The following is a 10920-nucleotide window of genomic DNA, read 5'->3' as shown; positions in this document are numbered from 1 at the left end:
TCAAAAATCTCATTTACCAACAAGCATTAAAGAAAATCATTAAATACCAATAAAATTTAAAGACAAAAAATCATTAGTCATTATATTAACTAAATTAGAGACTATTTTATAAACTAAAAGTTATTAATATTTAAAATAGTCTCCATTATTAATAAAAATTATAATTAGCTTATGAATTAGAATCTAAATCAGTGTCAAACATTAATTACCAAAATATTAGCTATTATTATTATTAATTCTAAATTAGTCTCTAATTCAAAAATACAAAAGAATTTAAAATCAATAATAGTACATAGCTTAAATCATAGTAGTTAATATTAGATGTTAGTTTTTACTCTAATTTACTAATCATTTATAATTTTTTGTTTAGATACATAGATTATTTTAGATATAATTAATTTTAATCACGGTAAAAGCTTATTCTTTTTATTTTTAAATTTAATTATTATTTAATAATTTTCTAGTAATAAATAATTGCGTATAAATCTATTGATAAAGAGTGATACGTAAAAGAATGATATTAACTACCACCACCTAATAGAAGAAAGGTAGAGATACTCACGTATCACCGACTAGTGGTGGCTCGCTTGAAACATACAAATTCGATATAATCTACAATCTTGTCAAAAAACCCTTCAAAATCCTCCATGTAAAACCCACTTAACCTACAACTATAATATTCATCCTTTCTTGGTTTTCAATGTTTTTCTGTTGAGATTTCTCTCTCTTCTAACATCAATAATCTTCACCGCTATATTTGATAAAATAATCTCCCAACGTAAAAAGTCAACACTCAAAATTTCAAAAAACTTTAAGACACATCCAAAATAACTAACCACTTAAAGAAGGAAACAAGAAAAAATACTTGCGAACATACCCGTACTAGAAGATGCCTGCAACATGTCATGAAGAAAAAAAATATCAGCGTTGCAATGTTAAACACAAATGGGTATCAAGTATATTTTATTTAAAGTTGAAGTATAATTTGTGTAATTTATTTCATTTGAAAAAGAGATGTAGGAATATTTAAATTGTGTTTGAACTTCATTTTGATCTTGAAGTGACGTAAGATTTATTGAATATATCAGAAAAAAAAAACATAGGATGGCTTGCATTATTATATCTTAGTTTATATTTATTTTTTTTTATTATTTTTATTAAAACGTGCCTTTTAAAAGGAGAGAAAAATTTCAAACATTTTTTGTTGAACCAACAACTAAGATGTTTTCTCAAACACATGGACATGAATGGTGTACGTTAGTGGACGTGGAATTAGGTGACATTCAATATGATCAATAATGCAGTTCCTGTGATTTATTATTTGAAATTAAAATGAGTGTACAGAATTGGACATGAAGCTTAATTAATTTATCGGGAAAAAGTCGCTTTATGCAAGTCGTGTGGTTATGAACTTCTAAAAACACCTACTATTATCATGCGACAACTTCATCAAATTTAGTATGTGAATGTGTTAAATGGTGTCGTGGGTTTTGCTGCTTGGTTTTTAGTGCCCTGTTCGTTGAATTAATTACTTAAGAAACAGAGTTAGAGTTGGTAGCCAAATAACAAATGTAATAACAAGTAAACAACTAAGACTTCCACGAAGAACACCAAAAACTAGGTTTCAATTCTTTAGCCAAGGAAATTAAAAGATAATTTTCTTAAACTTTTGTGAAGTCACATAGATGATGAAGGAATACTTGATGAATAACAGTTACGAAATTCACGATGTGCATGCAATTGCGTAATTTTTTTTTATCTTTTCGGCTGGGCCAAGTAGTCATCGCTATATATGTAATATCATAAATATTTTGTGGTCATGTTTTTTTGAGAGTGATGCTTATACCAATCACGTATGTACTTTACCAAACCACTATTTGTCGTATCTACTTAGGCACATGCTTCCTTAAATATGTTTCACTATATATGCACATAACATTTCCAAGACAAGTACGTTCAAACCGAAAAAGTTGACCACAGAGGTTCATCAATGAAATTCTATACCAATTTTCTGACTCAAGATTAGTGCTCTTCATTCATACATTTCTTCTCAAATTAATTAATTTCAAATATATATTTAGATAATTTTTTTACACAAGATTAGCCAAATTATTTCTTTTTTAGAAGAGTATAGAGGTTGCTCCAAACAAATCCAAATTAACTTATATAAATTAATTTTAATTTTTAGAGACACTAGTTTTTTTTTTATTCTTATCTCTTTTATATATATATATTTCCTTAAAAAAAGTTCCTCCACAAAATATATATATATATATATATATATATATATATATATATATATATATATAGTAAGTCAAGCTGTTTAAGAAATACATAAAAAGTGCTTTATGGAGAAAGGGGTGATACGAAATTTTCCACCTTCTATCTGAGTGAAATAAGTGGGCAAACGATTAAATTAGTTAATAAAATTATTGAATTAAAAATAAATTAATTTAATGATTAACAATGTTTGATAATTTGTTGCTCCGTTCCAATTTTAAGAGTTGGTTCCTTTGAAATTATGTTAACTATTTATTAAACAAATATACTCCTATTTTCTACATGTTTTTTTTAAAAATAATTTGAATATTTATTTTGAAAGTGGGAATAAAAACTCCGACAAATACTTTGTAATCTTACAGACTTTAACAAATATATTTCTTGTTCAAAATGCATATGAACTTTACAAAATCAAGGAGAAGAGTTTTATATGCATACATACACTTTGAATAGAAATAAAAATTAATCAGAAACTTAATAACTATTTTATGAAAAATATTATACTTCTTAATCTTATTTAAAACAGTAAAAGGAGTCTTAAAAGAAGTTTACTACGTACAAAAAATAAAATTAAAATCATTATTGTTGACAATGATTAAATTTGTAAATTTTAGAAGTCACGGAAATATAAAACCATCTTTTGTACAAAATTTTAAAATCACATCCTAGACTACTTTCCCCGTGGGTCTTACAATGCCACAAGTACGACATAATATGTTTCTGATTGAATTTTTGCTTTAATGATGGGTCTCAATACTTTATTAAGAGTTATTGTTGTAGAACAATCATCTTTCATGATGATATCTTGTCTTTTCTTCTGACATCTTATATATCAGGCATGAATATTCACTCCAAAGAGTTTTCTATATAAGTTTAAAAGTGTACTTATATAAATATGTCTTTTAACAGTAACATGATCTTTAAAAATAAAATTATTTCTCATAACAAACATGAGTTTGTTTATGAACATGGATTCAGAAGTATGAATTTAATAAGAAGAAAGATGTTCTTTATATTAAAGGAAAAATAATAAAAATAAAAAGATTTTAGATAAAAAAAATTCTAGAAATTGATGAGTAATTTAATAATTTTAATAAATTGAAATAACATTTTAATTGATAAAACAATTATTATTTATATTTATTTATCATTATAATTATTGTTATTATTATTTATATCATTTCTTCGCAGAAATTCGCATGAAAAAAAAAATTAAAAGAAAAGTTGTCTCGTTTTTTTCACGTTAAAATTTGAATTTTTTTTTTTTCAAATCTTCGTTTGCTTTTGTTTAGGTGAAAATAAGTGATATGGTACTTTCACTATAACTAAGCATTTTTCTGAAAGATTATTTTTTTACTTTCTCTTTGGGATCATTTTTTCTTGAAATTTTTATTTTTAAAAAATAAAATCAAAACAAAAGAAACAAATATTCTTAATTTCAGATTTTAAGAAACTAAAATTCTTCTGTTCTAACAAATGGCCCCTATATTTTTGAAGGAAATGAGATTTTATAAAACTGTGTGGTGGAGGTGAAGGAAGGAAAAGATAAAGGAAGAAAGAAGTGACTGCAGTGGCAGAGCTTGTCGGAGTCCGGATAGCTTTGGTTTCCATCACAGTGGTAGATTATTATGCTTTTTGCATTATTGTGATTAGAAAATGGTACCTAACTAAAATCCACTTTAAAATATAAGAATTAGTATAACTATTTTAAATATATAAAAAAATCAATATTTTACATTATTAGATAAATATTTTTTTATGTCAAAACATTACCACACAGGAAATGGTCCGAAACAGACTTCAGAGTTTACTTACCTTATCCCAACAACTCATGTTTCTCATGGTTCACCAAAAAAGAATAGTCGTGGCTCCATGCGTGCGAAACCTTATAAATAGAGTCAAATTCCATGTATTATACATTCCTCTCATACTCTCCCATTCATCTTTCTCTATAACACGAACCTTAGCATATACTACAATGGCTTTCATTAACTCTATCTTTGCTTTACCAAACAAATGCTCAGCAATTCTGGCTGTAAAGCTGAGCCCTGAGCATGCCCACTGTAGTAAAAACCATTTTACTATTGCATTGCAGAAAGATATCCATATTTCTAAAAATGGAAAAGCTAGGGTAAGGGCCACTTTATTTATGCTTCACATGGCAGTGTTTGAGATTATTTGTGGCTAGTTCACCCTTCCAATATTAATCTTTCAGGATGAACTTCAAATAAGACATGCTAAAACATTGGAGGAAGTTAAGCGAGGACTTGTTGGCAAGGCAATACAAAGTTCTGACCATGGTTTACTTATGGTGGACTCCATCCAAAGATTAGGTATTGAGCACCATTTTGAAGAGGAAATTCAAGCAATTCTTAGAAAGAAAGAACTCATGCTCAGAGTTAACAACCATCGAGGAAATGAGTGTCAAGAACTGTCAGAAGTTGCACTTCAATTTCGTCTGTTGAGGCAAGAGGGGTATTACATCCATGCAGGTTTGTGTTCCTTAATGTCTCAACATGAGAGTACGTGAAATAAAAACGAGACATAAACTATTAACATTTTAACATTGATCAGATAGAGCTAGGTAAGGATATATAGAAAGTTCAATGCTAATGTTTTGGAAGTTTTTTTGTACTGACGTAAGTATTATTGTTGCTGCATCTTGCAGACATATTTGACAACTTCTGGGACAATAACAGAAAACTCAAACAAACATTGTGTGAGGACATCAATGGGTTAATTGCTTTGTTTGAAGCTTCTCAATTAAGCATTGAAGGAGAAGATTATCTTCATGAGGCAGAGGAATCTAGCCGCCAATATCTAAATATGTTGTTGTCTAGATTTCATGACCATCCTCAAATGAAAGTTGTGGCTGATTCATTAAGATATCCTATTCGTAAAAGCTTGCCAAGGTTCACATCCACGAATTTGCAATTACAAAACACAGGGTGGACAAGCTCGTTAAAAGAATTATGCAGAATTGACACTGAAATGATCAGCTCTTTGCATCTCAAGGAGATTTTTGCAGTTTCCAAGTAAGTTGCAGTTAATTTAAGAGAAATAACATGGTGGTAACTCATGTTAAGTACGCAATCAATTCAATAACCCCTTTTTTTCATTACTTGTTGTATTATTAAATTATCATTATTAATAATGAATTATATGAAAAAGAAGTTAATAAATATAATTTCTTTGAGTATATAGCGTTCTATATAATAGTAGCATCATTAATGATTCATGGGGAATTATATTAACAATGTGTGCTTAATTATAGATGGTGGAAAGAGCTAGGTCTGGCAAATGAGTTGACTTTCGCGAGAGACGAACCAATTAAATGGTACATGTGGTCAATGGCATGCCTCCCAGACCCGCGATTCTCAGAAGAAAGGATTGAGCTCACAAAACCACTCTCCCTGATTTACATCATGGATGATATATTTGATTTTTGTGCAAATATTGATGAACTCACTCTCTTTACAGAAGCTGTCAAGAGGTATTATACAAGCTATTCTTTTCTTTTTTTTTTAGAATATGCTGCCACACACCCTTTTCATGGTAAAATGAAAGGTGAAGAAAAAAAATGTCTGGTCATTACTTTGCATATATTCTGTAACTAAGACAACTCACTGTTTGGACATGTGCAGGTGGGACATTGCTGCCGTGGAGCAATTACCAGAATACATGAAAGGGTGTTTTAGGGCTCTTTATGGCATAACTAACGAATTTGCTTTCAAGGTCAACATCAAACACGGATGGAATCCTATAACAACCTTAGTAAAATCGGTAAAATCTCGTTACAATTATATAACTGTTACATACAAATATATTTGTTCTTTGTGAGAAAACACACACAACACACGAGGTTATTTTCAAGAATATCAATGATAATTGTTATTCTAATTTGGTTGTTACAGTGGGTAATGCTCATCAATGCTTTTCTGGAAGAAGCAAAATGGTTTACATCAGGGTACGTGCCGAAGGCAGAGGAGTATTTGAAGAACGGAATAGTGAGCACTGGGGTGCATATGATCCTTGTGCATGCTTTCTTTTTCATAGGTGAGGGAATAACGGAGGAGACAGTCGCTGTAATGGAGGGATTACCGACTCTGATATCTACAACAGCCACCATTCTAAGGTTGTGTGATGACCTGGAAGGGGACCAGGTAGGAAGAAAACCTTCTTTTTCTTACGTCACCATTCATCTCCTTCTAAATTATTATTTGGGTGTGGACCACAAATAATCAGTTAACTTCACCATTTTTCCTTGAAACACACATGTGCATCAACAACATCATTAACACGTAGGATGTTACCCATGATGTATGTAAAATTGTTTACTTATAAGAAAATAATTAATGCAGGATGTTAAAGGTGATGACAATGATGGGTCGTATCTGAAGTGCTACATGATGGAGCACCCAGAAGCCTCCATTGAAGAGGCACGGGAGCATGCCACTGAATTGATTTCGAATGCATGGAAACGTCTGAACCAAGAATGTCTCAGAGATGCAAATCCGTTACCATCATCTTTCGCTAAAGTTTGCCTCAATGCTGCTCGCATGGTACCTCTCATGTACAGTTACGACAAAAATACTCCATCCAAGCTAGAAGAGTATGTTAAATCGTTGCTTCATGGTGGTGCCATGCAAAGTATTGCGCAAGATCAAACCACTGTTTCATCCAATAATCTTACATCAACTGACACAATGTAGATCACAACCAAATAAAAATGTTGATGTTTAAATAAGAGTAAGTTAGACTCCTGTAAAAAAAAATAATATGTTGCTATATAAATTTGTATTTAATTTTAATTCTTGCATCAATCAAGCCAAATATATATTTTTTGGATCAATTATAGAAGGCTTCCTATGAATGTAAGAAATTTTCAATTTAGTGTATCTGTAATTTTGATTACTTTTAAGAAAACAATTTGATTTTTGAAAAGATCTCTTGTGTTCATAGCACCATATGCGTCTTTTACAAAATAAGAGTAATCCATGAGTCACTAGATAAAATTATCATGGGAGACACAAATGTATTTGAAGTTTAGAACTTGAGATCACTTTAAGTCAAAACAAGCCACATCAATATATTCACGGGAGTTTCTTAAAAGTTAATAAGAGTAAGAAATTATTTTTTGAAAATAAACTTAAATTAAGCTTTATTCAATCTCTATATAATATTGATAATTTTTTATTCAACTATTTGTTACTTTTATTTAAAAATGGAGCAAAGAATCATTTCAAATCAAAAAATATTTATATATTTCATTTTTAATATAATAAAATAAAAAAATTTAATTTTAATACAAAACTTTTAATTTTTTTTTTTACTTATTAAACCTTAAATCTTAAACTTTAAACTTAATTAATGGCATGCTTAAGCCTTTAATAAGATTAAGTGTGAAGTGAAAGTGTTGAGATGCGAAATCTATATATAAGTATATAAATATTTTGAAAGTGCTAAATATGTAAAATATATTAAGATTAACAAATATATTTTAAATTATATATCCATTGATATATATGCTAGTGGATCTTGACCGATATTTTTAGAAACAAAAATAATATACTTAAAATTTATATATTTAATAAGTCTCACTCATACATAATTTAGTATATTTGTAACTAAAAAAAAATCACACATCTAAAATCTATTAATTTAGATTATTGAACTCATCAATAATTGAATTAGAATTAAAATTTTCAGATATTTCGTTTTCGATGTAAATAATCGTATTGCCGACAATAAATTCATTTTTTATTTTATTCTGTAATTTGAATTGATAATTTTCATTGTAGAAAATTATTTTAGCTGTAGAAAAGAAAGACTTAAAATAAGAAGAATTAGACGATCAATTAAGTAAAATGTTATTGACTTTCATGTTTTTGCCAAAGATTGGTATAATTCAAGCATGATTGATAAATTCTTCATATCTAGATGGTTAGGAGCATCAATAATAAATTTGTTAACCAATCTTCTCATCATCAATATACTTTTTTTAAGTTTAAAACTAAAAAACAAGTTATCATAATCTAATAAAAATTGAGATGTAAATACTAAAAGAAAAATATATGATAATCAAGGCACAATTAATACCCGATTATAAAAAAACACATCGTACATTATGTTTTCTTCTATGTTCATAAAAAATAATATATAAAAAGGTTATGAGATAAAAGATAATGCTAACTATTAAACTAATATTTAAGTATGAAGTATTTTTTTTTTCTCGTAAACAAAAAGAAAACAAGTGAAAGTAAAAGATGAGTATGATTTATGAAAAAAAGAAATATCTCAATAAATATTTTTATTCTTTGTTATATTTGATTTTAATTTATTAACATTGTGTTTTTTTAAAAAGAAATAAAAAGATACCTAATTTAATTTTCATCCATTCTCGTTATACTCTTTATATAATTTAAAAAATTAAAAAAAATAATCTTTTTTTAATACATATACATATTATTTAAAAAAATTGGTGAATATAAATTAATTTTGGCTTAAAAAATAGTTAAAAAAGTGAGTGGTTTTATTAACAAAACGAGTTTAAAAAGTACAAGTAACGTGTGAATAAGCATGTCTCAATAAGGCTTAAATATATATATATATATATATATATATATATATATATATATATATATATATATATATATATATATATATATATTTGGTCCTATTTTTGTTGTGTTTGTTTAATTTGATCATCGTTTTTGTTTTGCATTCAATTAAGTCTTCATTTTCGTCAAATTTTAGTCAATTTGGTTCTTTTTACGAACGGTATTTAAATAGTTAACGTTTTTGAACAGTACATGCCACATGTCAGTTTCTGTTTTTTTTTTTTTTTAAAAAAAAATTGTCCACGTGTCAAGTCATAGTTATACCATGTGTCAATGCTAGTGTCACGTATCAACTTGAGGTTGTATTATTTCTTTTTGTTCAATTTAGTCTCGATATTCATTATTTGGTTTCAATTGAGCTCCTATTCGTTATTTTTGTTCAATTTAATCATAATTTTTATTATAATGGAACAATTTTTTCATTTTCAAACTAAGACCAAATTTATTTTTTTATAAATTGTATATTTATTGTTAAAATTGATATTATTATTATTAATTATTTTTTAAATTCAATTATAAATTATTATATTTAATTATAAATTGAATATAATTCTTAGATTCAATTATTAAATAGAATATAATTATTTAAAATATAATTACTAAAAGTTTTAAAAATATATATTAACATTTGTAAAATTGACATTTAAATTTAAAATATTTAATATTTTTATTGCATTTTAGATATTAGAATATAATTTTTTTATATTTCAGTGTTAATTTTATTAATATTAGTTTAATTTTCTAAAATATTTCTGAAATATTTTTAAATATCAATTTTAAAAATATCAATAGTTTAGAATATAAATTCTAGAAAAAAAAATAACACAATCACAAATTGACACATGGTAATGACATTGACACATTACAATTATGATTTAATACGTGAATAATTTTTTTAAAATTAAAAAAAAATTAAAAAATTAAAAAAATCATGAACTGTCATTCAAAAATTATTTAAACACTATTAATAAAAAAATTAATTTAACCAAAATTTAACAAAAATGATAATATAATTGAACACAAAATAAAATTAAGGACCAAAATAAATAAATTATCACAAATAGAAAGTAAATATATATTTAAATCTATTTTCAAAATATCTTGACTCGAAAGTCTATCGTGATAATCATGTACGTACGGACGTTTCAGTTACAACATGTGAACGAATATTCCGTATAAAAAACACGTGATTGATGAACAAATGGTAGGGTATGTTACAAAGGTACACACCAGTTAGTTATGACATACTTTTATATTTTCTGCCACATTTTAACAAATAAGATTTTGTATGAGCTGGTTCACACTATTCCCATCGCAGTCCAAAGACAAAGTGCACTATTGGCTGGAGACTTTCCAAATATTTCCATCCAACAAACTAAACACAATAGTTATAAGTTTATTTGTTAAATATAAAAAGGTGTATTTTCTAATTAAAATGAATTTGGTAACTAAACGAATTTGGAATATTAAGGCAATCATGCAAATACTTTAGTTTATTAATTCAATAAACAGAGCTAATGAATCTAAAAAAGAATAATCTTGTATATTATTGTAATAATAATTCATGATAGGAAATTATTTTTCATTATAAACGTATTATAGTTGTAAATCATTAGAAATAAATTTTTAAATATATTAATGATATTTAAAATTTATAATAAATAATTTAAATCATGATATTAATTTGTCGTAAATTCATAAAGGGTAGTGAATTAAAAAATTTAGTATGTTGCTAAGGATATGTGGAGGGTGATGTTTAAAGAGAAACTACATAACTAGTTAATGCAGGATAAATATCAGAAATACCCCTTAAAAGGAGTGTACTGAGAAATCTCTGATTGATAGAATAAGAGGGATGAAATTTTAACTCTCCAACTAAGGGATTTACTTCATATTATAGAAGAAAAACACATAAATAAATTAAAATAAACATTAAATCGTTATTTCTATCTCCTGTTTATTATCAAAAATCAATTTGTTTTGTATTAAAAAAATGTATTATTTGGCCCATTATGTTTAA

The 10920-nt window shown here is 26.8% G+C and overlaps 1 protein-coding gene across 1 annotated transcript; it reads left to right on the top strand.

Moving 5' to 3' along the window:
* Window positions 1-4194: 4194 nt before the first annotated feature.
* LOC114179677 ((3S,6E)-nerolidol synthase 1-like) lies at window positions 4195-7061 on the top strand. The gene is made up of 7 exons (XM_028066089.1): window positions 4195-4411; window positions 4496-4772; window positions 4949-5315; window positions 5555-5773; window positions 5925-6063; window positions 6195-6443; window positions 6642-7061. Exons 1-7 carry the CDS (start codon window positions 4259-4261, stop codon window positions 6990-6992), a joined length of 1755 nt encoding a protein of 584 aa, XP_027921890.1. The 5' UTR covers window positions 4195-4258; the 3' UTR covers window positions 6993-7061.
* Window positions 7062-10920: the final 3859 nt, after the last annotated feature.

This window comes from Vigna unguiculata, chromosome 3 (assembly GCF_004118075.2).
Source record: "Vigna unguiculata cultivar IT97K-499-35 chromosome 3, ASM411807v1, whole genome shotgun sequence".
NCBI lineage: Eukaryota > Viridiplantae > Streptophyta > Magnoliopsida > Fabales > Fabaceae > Vigna > Vigna unguiculata.
Note: the sequence above shows the minus strand (reverse complement) of the source record. Positions and strands in the feature narration are given on the sequence as shown.